The sequence below is a fragment of the Ovis canadensis genome, chromosome 6 (genome assembly GCF_042477335.2).
Source record: "Ovis canadensis isolate MfBH-ARS-UI-01 breed Bighorn chromosome 6, ARS-UI_OviCan_v2, whole genome shotgun sequence".
Taxonomy (NCBI): domain Eukaryota; kingdom Metazoa; phylum Chordata; class Mammalia; order Artiodactyla; family Bovidae; genus Ovis; species Ovis canadensis.
Window position 1 is genome coordinate 19771230 of NC_091250.1, and position 14085 is coordinate 19785314.

The 14085-nt window shown below is 38.6% G+C and overlaps 1 protein-coding gene across 2 annotated transcripts in view; it reads left to right on the plus strand.

The window, feature by feature from the left end:
- The window catches only part of TNIP3 (TNFAIP3 interacting protein 3), a 121231-nt gene that overhangs the window by 80695 nt on the left and 26451 nt on the right, over positions 1 to 14085 (plus strand). For both annotated transcript variants that reach the window (XM_069593361.1, XM_069593362.1), the window contains 3 exons: positions 9 to 140; positions 3940 to 4068; positions 8616 to 8735. In XM_069593361.1, the coding sequence (XP_069449462.1) occupies positions 9 to 140; positions 3940 to 4068; positions 8616 to 8735 (381 nt within the window). The remainder of the gene's footprint in view (positions 1 to 8; positions 141 to 3939; positions 4069 to 8615; positions 8736 to 14085) is intronic.

The following is a 14085-nucleotide window of genomic DNA, read 5'->3' on the forward strand; positions in this document are numbered from 1 at the left end:
TCCTGCAGGTCTCAGAGCTGAAATCGAAACTGGATTCCGCAGAAAGATTCCTGGGAACACTGGAGAAGGAGCGGCTGCAGAGCCCGAGGGAGAGCTGCCCAACGCGCCGCTGGACCAGTGAGCCGATGCGGCTTGCGGAGGTGGGAGGGGCTCGGGAGCGAATCCCCGCCCGCGATGGGCCAGGCTGTACAGGTTACCCGAGGGCCCAAACCAGGGGCCAGGTCTCTAGAATCAGAAGGCAGGAGGCTGCCTATTCGCTTCCTCCTTTGCCGTTCAGCGGGCTCCATCCGCAGGGAGAACCAAGCCACAGATTTGGGGGTGTTTTTCTAGGGCATTGCAGCCTAGGAAAAAATTCATTTTGCTTTTTTGCTTTTACTCATACTGATTTATTTTTACTGCTATTGTTGATAATATGACAAATCTTTGTACAGCTGCTTTTCAGCTTACAAGAAGCTTTACAAATAAGTATGACTTTTGTCACCCTAAAAAGATAACATTTTTGAAAAGTATCTCATCCTCCTTATCTCATTTAACATTCTCTGCCCATTTGTGAGGAAAATCTTACCTTTGTCATTTTAGAGATGAGAAGGCTGAGGTGTAGAGTTTAGATGGCTTGTCAATGTCTGTAAGTAGCACATGGGAAAATGGGACTTGAACCCAGTCTCCAGATTGGAAGGGTCCTTTAATCCTCCTGAGAACTAGAAAGTGGCATTGAGATGATGCCTTTTCTTAATGTGGACTCCTGGTTTTACTTTTAGTTATGGGACTTTACAGTTATGGGACTATGAACAAAGCTAGTAAAGATGATGGAATTCCAGTTGAGCTGTTTCAAATCTAAAAGATGATGCTGTGAAAGTGCTGCACTCAATAAGCCAGCAAATTTGGAAAGTGCAGCAGTGGCCACAGGACTGGAAAAGGTCAGTTTTCATTCCAATCCCAAAGAAAGGCAATGCCAAAGAATGCTCAAACTTCCGCACAATTGCACTCATCTCACACGCTAGTAAAGTAACACTCAAAATTCTCCAAGCCAGGCTTCAGCAATACGTGAACTGTGAATTTTCAGATGTCCAAGCTGGTTTTAGAAAAGGCCAGGGAACCAGAGATCAAATTGCCAACATCCGCTGGGTCATCAAGAAAGCAAGAGAGTCTCAGAAAAACATCTATTTCTGCTTTATTGACTATGCTGAAGCTTTTGACTGTGTGGATCACAACAAACTGTGGAAAATTCTTCAAGAGATGGAAACACCAGACCACCTGATCTGCCTCCTGAGAAACCTGTGTGCAGGTCAAGGAGCATCAGTTAGAACTGTACATGGAACAACAGACTGGTTCCAGATTGAGAAAGGAGTACTTCAAGGCTGTCAGGCTGCTTATTTAACTTACACACAGAGTACATCATACAACATGCCAGGCTGGATGAAGCACAAGCTGGAATCAGGATTGCCAGGAGAAATATCAATAACTTCAAATACACAGATGACACCACCCTTATGACAGAAAGCAAAGAAGAACTAAAGAGCCTCTTGATGAAAGTAAAAGAGGAGAGTGAAAAATTTGGATTTAAACTCAACATTCAGAACTGTAAGATCATGGCATCCAGTCTATCGCTTCAGGGCAAATAGATGGGGGAAACAAAGGAAACAGTGAGAGACTTTATTTTGGGGGACTCTGAAATCACTGCAGATGGTGACTGCAACCATGAAATTAAAAGACACTTGCTCCTTGGAAGAAAAGCTATGACCAACCTAGACAGCATATTAAAGAGCAGACACATATCCTCCCTTTTGAAGCTCCCTCCCATCTCCCTCCCCATCCCACCCCTCTGATTAATGTTGAGGTTTGACAGAAAACAGCAAAATTCTGTAAAGCAATTATCCTTCAATAAAAAATAAATTAAATTTTTTAAAAAGCAGAGATATTACTTTGCTGACAAAGGTCAGTCCACTCAGAGTTTTTCCAGTAATAATGTATGGATGTGAGAGTAGGACTATAAAGAAAGCTGAGCATCAAAGAATTGATGCTTTTGAACTGTAGTGCTGGAGAAGACTCTTGAGAGTCCCTTGGACTGCAAGGAGATCCAACCAGTCAATCCTAAAGGAAATTAGTCCTGAATCTTCATTGGAAGGACTGATGCTGAAGCTGAAACTCCAATACTTTGGCCACCTGATGTGAAGAACTGACTCATTTGAATACTCCCTGATGCTGGGAAAAATTGAAGGCAGAAGGAGAAGGGGACAACAGAGGATAAGATGGTTGGATGGACTATCACCGACTCAATGGACATGAGTTTGGGCAAGCTCTGGGAGTTGATGATGGACAGGGAGGCCTGATGTGCTGCAGTCCATGGGGTCGCAAAGAGTCAGACATGACTGAGCGACTAAATTTCACTGAACTGATGGGACTTCATGGATATTGTAGGAAAAGGGCAGAGGTCCTTGAGCTCTAATGGCCTCTCATTTTTTCAGACAGGAAAAAGAAGAAGAATGCTAATTTTCTCAGGTGAAGTCTTGTGACTGATATTGTGATGAAGTGGTTGTGTTTTACAACATGTACCAGTCTTAAAGCAGTTTCACAAATTAGTACATGACAACATCTGTTCAGATTTCCCACCTTGCTAAGGATATCTTTGGCAGTGTCCAAAGAAAGCAAAGTTTAGCAGTTCCCTTTCTGCCATGTAAAAGTTCCTTTCTGTTCCGTCTATACCTAGCTGAGGAATCATGGTTGGTTTTTTCCCTATGCCATTTGGATCATTTTCTAGTTGAAATAATTTTCTCTTAAGCTATGCTAAATTAGAAAAAGATTGGTGAATTTTCTAGGTGTACATATAGGTCTATTCTGGTTAAACAAAGGCAAATAGAAGAAATATTTTCACTTTTTAAAGAAAACAACTCACCTAAAGTTGATTTCTTAAATCATTATTTGGGGAAATAATAGCTATTAAAACAATATACTTTAACATATAGATTTACCTAAACTCTAGAATATTTATTTTACTAGGTTAAAATTTTCTTCTCATTGAGAATCCAATTCACTCAACAAAATGTTTACTGCCCAGAATATAAAATTAAGAGATAGGAGACAGCTGTTGTTTGAATCCAGAACCTGTGTCTAAGCCACCAGTCTTGCTTCAGGTACTTAAAACACTGGATCGCTTGAAGGTGATCTGAAAAGTGGAGGAGTGGTGGCCATTGGACCAGCCCATCTCTACATTTTAAAAGTAATCATCACAAAAATACAGCGCTCTGAGTAATTATCTGTGGTGTAGGGTCTTATTGCCTGAGGTTTTATCCTTTATCCTCTTCTGTCTCTCTCCAGGCCAGAATGAAGCAGGGCTTTGAGACATTGGTATTTTTTGTTGCAGTGACACTTTTTGCATTTTAGAACTTCCAATTATTTTTTAGTGAATCAGGCTTTCGTCACCACCTTAAAACAGTGCATAGGAAATAGCTTATTCTGCAGACTCATTTGATCCTTAAAAGTGAGGAGTGGGGATTTTGACATCTTGTTCTGGGGTCACAAAACTCAGTAGCAGTAAGGATAACATAAAGATTTCTTCTATCCTAATCCTGACTTCCACTCAGAGTTGTTGTTTAGTTGCTAAGTCACATTTGACCCTTTTAGGATCCCATGGACTGTATCCTGCCAGGCTCCTCTGTCCATGGGATTTCCCAGGCAAGAATACTGAAGTGGGTTGCCATTTCCTTCTCTAGTCAACATTCCTGATCCAGGGATCAAACCCGCAGCCCCTGCATTCACAGGCAGGTTCTTACAGATGAACCATGAGGGAAGCCCACCCAGAGACTATTACTCAAGTGGGATGTTAAGTGAAAAATCTAGTAGGTCTTGTTTTGTTTTGTTTTAATTTCAGTAGTAGTCCTACAAAATCATCTCATCTGAATTTTTTTGATTTGGAATTTGTTTTCTTGCTTTCTATTTCAGAAGGAAAAGGAGAGCCTAAATGGAGAATTACATGAATTGAAGATAGAGAATAACCTTTTGAAGGAAAAAAATGCTCTCATGAACCACAAGAAGCAACATTATGAATGTGAAATAAAACGCCTCAATAAGGTATCAAGCCAGATGAAGCTGGAGAGGTCAAATGTGAGGTTTCTGTATAAAGAGTACATTCTGAGCTGAAACTCACAGCAAAATCCACTCACGCTGCAATGCAGCTCACAGGCTTGGGGGGCTTGCACAAAAGGTCTCTGTAATTTTATACATCTCTCCTATATTCCTCATTCAACTGTACTTGGCTAAGGATTTTTGGGGGAATTCGTGTCTCTGCAAAGACTGTCATGAAAAAGATAAGGAGATATTATAAAAGAGAGTAAGACTTTCTTTTTTGGTAGTTCAAAGAACCACATAAAGCAAGTGGGTGTTTGTGAAGAGTAGTGTATGTCTTGGTCAACCACAAAAGTTTCCTGAGGAAACAGACTGCACTCAAAAATCATCACTGTGGAGCTGCTGGATGTGAAGCAGGCTATATGGAAACAGGCTAAATGCCAAATCCAAGAACGGTGGCCTTTCCGAGAAAAAGCCTTTTAGCGGGGAGAGTGGGGATAGATCTATTAAAAAAATGCTGGTGATTTTAATGCCTTCGCTCCAACTTAACTATTCAGAGGGGCCACCTTTGAATTGCTGCGAAAGAATGACTTGTGAATGAGTGTGTCTGTGTGTTGTTTCATGAACTGAACCTTAATTTTCTGTGGGAAGGGATTGCTGACTTATTCAGAGGAAAAAAAATTAAACCCTTTGCTGTTGACTTTTTCATACATGGGCCATAGAAACACCTGTAGGAGTTGAAATATTCATCTCTCAAGCTAGGTATTTCTTGGCCAAAGTAACAGAAACTGTCTTCTAAAGTGAGTAGGTGATTGGCCTTAAACACGTGCTCAGTGCTTGCATTTTGGACTGTGTGCCATCCTGTAGTTAACTAGTTTCCAGAGGTAGAACTTAAAGATTCCCAGAGTGTTAATGATGTGCCTGTACAGTGGATAGGATGCTTTACAAATGTGATGCTGTATTTGATCTATTTATGAGGCAAGCTATTATTCAGGATAAAGTAAGAAATTGGAGGTTGATTTCATAAACACTGTACTTCTCTATCCTTTAAGAGAGAAAATCAATGTTCAGAGACACAGATTAAGGGCAAATGGATTTTATCTCTTATTCTCTGCTGGAAATTCTCTGCAAATGAATGAGAGGAACTGACATTAATTGAGATTATACTTGAAATTTCTCCCACTTTTGTTATGTCGTTGCTTATTAGTTCTCTTCTCTGTTTCTCTAAATGCGGACATAAGGATATAAAGCCTGTATAAATTATAACAGTCAAAAACTCTGTTTTTAACTCAAGAAGCTCATATATAACCTTAATTTATGTGTATCTGCTTTTATAGTCAACAGAAAAAAAACTTTTAATAAGTAAAAACTTAATAGCTCATGATTATAATCCTGAAATCTCAATGAGAAAAATTAATTTGAGTAAAATTCAGAGCTTGGTACAAATGTCATCTTCTCAAAGTGGATTTTTCTGGTTATCCTCACTAAAATTACATACTACACCTCTAAAATTTCCTGTTTTAATTTTTCCTTGGTATTCACTGCTATTTAATACATGCAAAATGTGCCATGTTTATTACCATTTTTGCTTTCTATCTCCCAGTCTTGATTATAAGCTCCATGTGGGCAGGATTTTTGCAGGGCAGACATCTCTGCTAGGCATGGTAGACCCAGTGTTGAGTACTCACAATACTTTTAGTGGCCCATTGAGATGCTTAATTTCTCTTAAGGTGAGAGGAAATAAACTGAAAGTTTTAGGTCAAAAAAAAACATTTCATATGAATATTAACATATTCATCTTTGTAAGAATGCAATTATATACATTTACTATCAGTACATATTTGTTTGAAGGAGGAGACGCACAGGACAATATTCATAACAGGGCCCTGAGTGTCTCTCTTTTGTTCACTGCTGTATTCGAAGTGCCTGGAGCAGGGCCTTGCTCATAATATGTTCTTAAATATTTGTTGACTGGATGAATTAACTAACTAATATAATTTACTGATAATGTAATACATTCAATAGCCAATTGTGATCGTGACATTTATGCTTTAATAGGCATAATGCTTTACTCTTACATATGAGCAGTAAGAAAAAATGAAAGTGTACTTCAAACAAGAAGAGATTTCATCCCCCACATCTATACCTTCAACTGTCACTTTTAAAACACAGATAAAAAGTAATGAGCTATAAAAAGATTTTTTTCTCTTTTTTTCATTTAGTACAAAGAGATTTTTTTTCTCATTTAGTGTCTAATGAAATGTAAGAAATTATTCTTTTATACTGTAGATTTTTCTTTTCTCTTTTACCACTGTAATAAATAGAAGTTACTCAAAAATGATGATTTGGGTAGCTAATTGTGCACACCATTCATCACAGGATGAAATTTGGGGGCCACCCTGCTTGCTCAAACTTACTGCCTGCTGACCCAGTCTCTCAGCAGAAATTCACAGCATATCAGCTTAGCAATTAGCAGATGGTTTTCAGAAGTTCACACAATTACATGTACTCAGTTCTACTTTTTTGCTTTGAAGGAGATACCTAAGGGTATTGTTTTCATAAAGTTCTGGACAAGAGAATCCAGATGTTTAATCTAAGCAAGAAAAATTACCTGGGGCTGGTCAACCAGTGCCACCCATGGGCAGAAGTGACGTGTCTGCCATCTCACCATCAGTGTGTCTCGTATATCTTATCTGTGCTGATAGTAAACTGCTGTTCTAGAATAGGTTACAGGTGTTTGTTCAGGGAAGTTGGAAAACCCCAAGATGAAATAAATATCTGCTAAACTCACCTTTCATTTATGATTCATTTGCAAAATTTCTAGAAGTCTGAATAGGTAGATCAGGAAATTCAAATATTACAGGACCCACAAAAAGTCTATTTATAGCTGTAGGATATGGAGCCAGCATATTTGATTGCCTTGACTCACTTCATTCACCCCACCTAGATTCTGATGCTACTAACATGTTTTTTTTTTAAATATACCTATCATGATAATTCCTAGAACTATATAGATTAGCAATACATTCTAACAAAATGCAAATTATTAAACAACTTCTGTTGTTTTAAGAATTCCTGGAGGAAGGAATAAGTTCTTGTTTTTCTCACAACCTCCTGAAAAATGGTATTTATGTCAGGCTAGACAGCGTCCATAGTCTAGTCTTAACTATACACACATTTAACACCATAAACTTACTTTACTTTTCTAAGCTTACAGCCATATTACATAGTAATGCAGGGAAGTGAGTTACTGGTAGAGTCATCAAATGAACATCACTGAAGCAACTAATGAGATACAGAGGAATTAAAGTCTTGTAGCTTTGGAAGTGAACTTTTCCTATTTGCATAGAGGACTCATTCAATAAGGAGCAAGTAGTTGTATTGTGTGCGGGCTTGGATACCACAAGATGAGGTATGTTCTGTCACCATTTTGGGCAGCCATTTTATTTAACTTGTCACAAGGCAAAGGTCTTCAGAAGAGAGACAGTATCTTTTATATAATCTGACCAAGTGTAGTATATGTCAGAGTACATGGATTTATGATTAAGGATGATGATCTGGGTGGCAAATCTAAGAGTCTCTTATTTCTTCCACTCCTTCACTCCATGGTGAAAACACCAAATTGTACTGAATGTCAAGAAGGCAGAGCACTCTCTCCACCTTGTGGGCTGCCCTGGTGGCTCAGTGGCAAAGAATCCATCTGGCCAGTGCAGGAGATGTGGTTTGATCCCCGGGTCAGGGAGATCCTCTGGAGAAGCAAATGGCAACCAACCCCAGTATTCTTGCCCAGGAAATCCCATTAGTGAGAAACTTGGCAGGCCACAGTGCATGGGGTCACAAAGAGTCAGACACGTCTTAGCGACTAAACAACTCTCTACCCTGTGGTGGGTTAATGGATGTTTTATTGGAGAATAAATATAACTGTAGCTAGGCCAGGGCATGGTATGCTGAAGGAGAGCAGAGCAGAACAGTGCCGGATCTAATGGTAACAAATCTGCATGAATTCCCGCCTCTCCTGTAGGAGACATGGTTATATAGCAGAAACACATTACTCAGAATGCCATCCGAGACCATCAGCTGCAGCTTTTGAGGAGTGCAGACTTTCAGTTCCTACCCCCACATGTACTGATTCAGGATGCTTGGGGACAATGCCCAGGGATGGGCATATTTGCTGCCTCTCCAGGTGATTCTGATGCTTCCTAAAGTTTGAGCTTTATTGATGGAGCATATATTTGACTGAAGCAGAGACTCTAGAGAAAGACTATGTATCTGTTTTCCAACTATGATTAGTCAGGTGGGAGGGAGGGTCTGTAATATTAAAAACCTTCTTAAGTCACAATGAGAGTTGAATAACATAAGCACCATCATGGAGAAAAGACAGAGATTCTGGAAAAAAAATGCATATATGCTAGAAAATCAGAATAACATTATTTAGTGAGGCCTTTAAAAATGAACTTCTACCTTGTGAGTGCATTTGAAACGATTGTAATAATTGCAGAGAAATACATATGTGGCAACTCTTAGGTCAACAGTGTGCTTATCTTATAATATAGGCTCTGCAGGATGCCTTGAAACTGGAGTGTTCTTCATCTCCTGAGGACCCTTTGGGGAAGTCTGAAATGGAGTGCAGCCATGAGGAGATGCGAACAGAAATGGAAGTTCTCAAACAGCAGGTGAGAAGTTGAAAGTGGAGCAATCTTGAGGAGAACTTAGGGCCTGTTGTTCATGTGCTGCTTCAGACATTTCTAGAAGTCCTGCTTTTCACTTTGTGTCAAAGGGTTTTGCATGTATTTAATTATAATTACCTAATTTTAAAGCTTTATGGGGAAATTTAGATCAACTAGTCCAACTCTCACACTTTATAAAAGAGAAAATTGAATTTCAGATGGGTCGAGTGGCTTGCCCAAGAGCACACAACTTAAAAGAAGGGCATGCTAATTAACCTTTTAGTGAAATTCTATTAGCACTGGTTCCAGAGATTTTCACACAGACACAATTTATTTCGAAGACACTATTAACCTAAACTCTGGACCTTTTCAGAAAATGGTAGCAGCTGGGCTGCTTCTCTGTAGCTTCAGACCTTCCAGGCTTTGCAACAATGAGGGCAGTTTTAAAGGGAATACTCTGCGCTGATCAGAGGAGGCACATCTGTTTATCTACTCCCACGTATGGATGGCACTGCCTAGGAATTTACTGACGAGTTATGGCTTCCTCCTTCCCACCCAGCCTGCTTCACTCACTGTTGCCAAGTACACAGCAAGAGTCAAGGATGCTCTAATAAGCTCTTGCATGCATCAGCGGCACGGGGCTATGGGACATAGCACTGCCTAAACTACCGGAGCCTAAATTCCGTTCATCTAGCTGGAACTGGCTTAGCCACAGGGCCACTCGAGCATATCACATCTCTTTTCCTATGAGAGGTAAAATGAACTAACATAGGTAAAGGGCTGGAACAGTTCAAGGTGATATTGAGAAATACAGGAATTCCAATCCTCGAAGCACACATGGTTGGTGATATGTTAACAATGGCAGGTTGCAGGGCAGGATGTCACAGAACAAAGAATGTATATGTATGATTTTCTGATGTCCCTGGAAGTAACTTGTTGGCTGTTTTGCTCTGAGCAAGTGCCAATTACAAGGAATCTTGATGCAATACACAGAAGAATTGAGCAACTGTGATATTGTTATTTACGTTACTCTTATTACTTCATAGAATGTAACTATTTATAAATCTAAAATATCCAGAGCATTTGATGTAAAATTGGATCTTTTTCTTCTATCAACTCCATTTGAACAATCTGCTTCATTACATTCAGGATCAAATATACAGTTTAGAAATAAACCCATGTTGAGATTAAGGGTATAGTCAGAGTGTTAAAACTGCCAGATTCTCAACCCCTGAAGTAACACTGGCACAAACCAGGATTCCTTTGAAAAACGGACTGCTTATGTTCAGACACTCGAGTCATCTTCATTGTTCTCACATAATGTAAATTTCATGCAGGAGAGTTGCTCTTACATGCAGTGTTTACAGTAATGGTTTAGTTTGTATTTGACAGAGATAGTGGCAAGTATTCTTTTTTTCATAACCCCCAAGAGTAGACCAGGATTAATCTCCTTCATTTTTGTATGGCCCTTTTGCTAGCTTTCTACATTCACATTTTAACTGTGCACATTTCTAAATGGGTACCTACAATAATTACACCACCAAGTGCTACGTGAAACTCTAGAGAATTTAAATTCACAAAGAAACTGAGCTTGAATTGGCCACCTAAGTGATGACATCACTATAAGTGTGTTCTGTTCTGATCAATGGGCTTCTCCCACTTTAGTTGCCTCTGGTAATTGTTTATTAATTATACATTGATTAAACTGTATCTGTGCCTTTGGACTGCTACTCTCAACCAAAAAAAAACAAAAACAAAAACCCAACACCAGAAAACAAAATGTCAGCTTGGCTGCATATAGTTCCTTTGCAATGCTTCTGATGAAAAAAGGCTTGAAATTAAATATGTATATCTGCATATAGAGCTATATAAAATGTTTCATTTTTTCCTCTCTTGCCTATTACACTTTGTTCTGTTATTATTAACTTAAAATTGATAATCCTTTAGTTAAAATTTGTTGCACTGTTGGTGATGATGGTGCAATGTAGTTTAATGTTAGGTTCTCATGTATGTTATGATTTAAATCTAGTTTTAGAGGAATTCCTTTGCTTCATTCCTTTTTTTTTTATTTTTTTTATTTTTTTTTAATTTTTTTTTTAATTTTAAAATCTTTAATTCTTACATGCGTTCCCAAACATGACCCCCCCTCCCACCTCCCTCCCCACAACATCTCTCTGGGTCATCCCCATGTACCAGCCCCAAGCATGCTGCACCCTACGTCAGACATAGACTGGCGATTCAATTCTTACATGATAGTATACATGTTAGAATTCCCATTCTCCCAAATCATCCCACCCTCTCCCTCTCCCTCTGAGACCAAAAGTCCGTTATACCCATCTGTGTCTTTTTTCCTGACTTGCATACAGGGTCGTCATTGCCATCTTCCTAAATTCCAGATATATGTGTTAGTATACTGTATTGGTGTTTTTCTTTCTGGCTTACTTCACTCTGTATAATTGGCTCCAGTTTCATCCATCTCATCAGAACTGATTCAAATGAATTCTTTTTAACGGCTGAGTAATACTCCATTGTGTATATGTACCACAGCTTTCTTATCCATTCATCTGCTGATGGACATCTAGGTTGTTTCCATGTCCTGGCTATTATAAACAGTGCTGCGATGAACATTGGGGTACATGTGTCTCTTTCAATTCTGGTTTCCTCGGTGTGTATGCCCAGAAGTGGGATTGCTGGGTCATAAGGGAGTTCTATTTGCAATTTTTTAAGGAATCTCCACACTGTTCTCCATAGTGGCTGTACTAGTTTGCATTCCCACCAACAGTGTAGGAGGGTTCCCTTTTCTCCACACCCTCTCCAGCATTTATTGCTTGCAGATTTTTGGATCGCAGCCATTCTGACTGGTGTGAGGTGGTACCTCATTGTGGTTTTGATTTGCATTTCTCTAATAATGAGTGATGTTGAGCATCTTTTCATGTGTTTGTTAGCCATCCGTATGTCTTCTTTGGAGAAATGTCTATTTAGTTCTTTGGCCCATTTTTTGATTGGGTCGTTTATTTTTCTGGAGTTGAGCTGCATAAGTTGGTTGTATATTTTTGAGATTAGTTGTTTGTCAGTTGCTTCATTTGCTATTATTTTCTCCCATTCCGAAGGCTGTCTTTTCACCTTGCTTATATTTTCCTTTGTTGTGCAGAAGCTTTTAATTTTAATTAGATCCCATTTGTTTATTTTTGCTTTTATTTCCAGAATTCTGGGAGGTGGATCATAGAGGATCCTGCTGTGATTTATTTCTGAGAGTGTTTTGCCTATATTCTCCTCTAGGAGTTTTATAGTTTCTGATCTTACATTTAGATCTTTAATCCATTTTGAGTTTATTTTTGTGTACGGTGTTAGAAAGTGATCTAGTTTCATTCTTTTACAAGTGGTTGACCAGTTTTCCCAGCACCACTTGTTAAAGAGATTGTCTTTACTCCATTGTATATTCTTGCCTCCTTTGTCAAAGATAAGGTGTCCATATGTGTGTGGATTTATCTCTGGGCTTTCTATTTTGTTCCATTGATCTATATGTCTGTCTTTGTGCCAGTACCATACTGTCTTGATGACTGTGGCTTTGTAGTAGAGCCTGAAGTCAGGCAAGTTGATTCCTCCCGTTCCATTCTTCTTTCTCAAGATTGCTTTGGCTATTCGAGGCTTTTTGTATTTCCATACAAATCTTGAAATTATTTGTTCTAGTTCTGTGAAAAATGTGGCTGGTAGCTTGACAGGGATTGCATTGAATTTGTAGATTGCTTTGGGTAGTATACTCATTTTCACTATATTGATTCTTCCGATCCATGAACATGGTATATTTCTCCATCTATTAGTGTCCTCTTTGATTTCTTTCATCAGTGTTTTATAGTTTTCTATATATAGGTCTTTAGTTTCTTTAGGTAGATATATTCCTAAGTATTTTATTCTTTTCGTTGCAATGGTAAATGGAATTGTTTTCTTAATTTCTTTTTCTACTTTCTCATTATTCGTGTATAGGAATGCAAGGGATTTCTGTGTGTTGATTTTATATCCTGCAACTTTACTATATTCATTGATGATCTCTAGTAATTTTCTGGTGGAGTCTTTAGGGTTTTCCATGTAGAGGATCATGTCATCTGCAAACAGTGATAGTTTTACTTCTTCTTTTCCAATTTGGATTCCTTTTATTTCTTTTTCTGCTCTGATTGCTGTGGCCAAAACTTCCAGAACTATGTTGAATAGTAGCGGTGAAAGTGGACACCCTTGTCTTATTCCTGACTTTAAGGGAAATGCTTTCAATTTTTCACCATTGAGGATAATGTTTGCTGTGGGTTTGTCATATATAGCTTTGATTATGTTGAGGTATGTTCCTTCTATTCCTGCTTTCTGGAGAGTTTTTATCATAAATGGATGTTGAATTTTGTCAAAGGCCTTCTCTGCATCTATTGAGATAATCATATGGTTTTTATTTTTCAATTTGTTAATGTGGTGAATTACATTGATTGATTTGCGGATATTGAAGAATCCTTGCATCCCTGGGATAAAGCCCACTTGGTCATGGTGTATGATCTTTTTAATGTGTTGTTGGATTCTGATTGCTAGAATTTTGTTGAGGATTTTTGCATCTATGTTCATCAGTGATATTGGCCTGTAGTTTTCTTTTTTTGTGACATCTTTGTCAGGTTTTGGTATTAGGGTGATGGTGGCCTCATAGAATGAGTTTGGAAGTTTACCTTCCTCTGCAATTTTCTGGAAGAGTTTGAGGAGGATAGGTGTTAGCTCTTCTCGAAATTTTTGGTAGAATTCAGCTGTGAAGCCGTCTGGACCTGGGCTTTTGTTTGCTGGAAGATTTCTGATTACAGTTTCAATTTCCGTGCTTGTGATGGGTCTGTTAAGGTTTTCTATTTCTTCCTGGTTCAGTTTTGGAAAATTGTACTTTTCTAAGAATTGGTCCATTTCTTCCACGTTGTCCATTTTATTGGCATACAACTGCTGATAGTAGTCTCTTATGATCCTTTGTATTTCTGTGTTGTCAGTTGTGATCTCTCCATTTTCATTTCTAATTTTATTGATTTGATTTTTCTCTCTTTGCTTCTTGATGAGTCTGGCTAATGGTTTGTCAATTTTATTTATCCTTTCAAAGAACCAGCTTTTGGCTTTGTTGATTTTTGCTATGGTCTCTTTTGTTTCTTTTGCATTTATTTCTGCCCTAATTTTTAAGATTTCTTTCCTTCTACTCACTCTGGGGTTCTCCAACTCTTCCTTTTCTAGTTGCTTTAGTTGTAGAGTTAGGTTGTTTATTTGACTTTTTTCTTGTTTCTTGAGGTATGCCTGTATTGCTATGAACTTTCCTCTTAGCACTGCTTTTATAGTGTCCCACAGGTTTTGG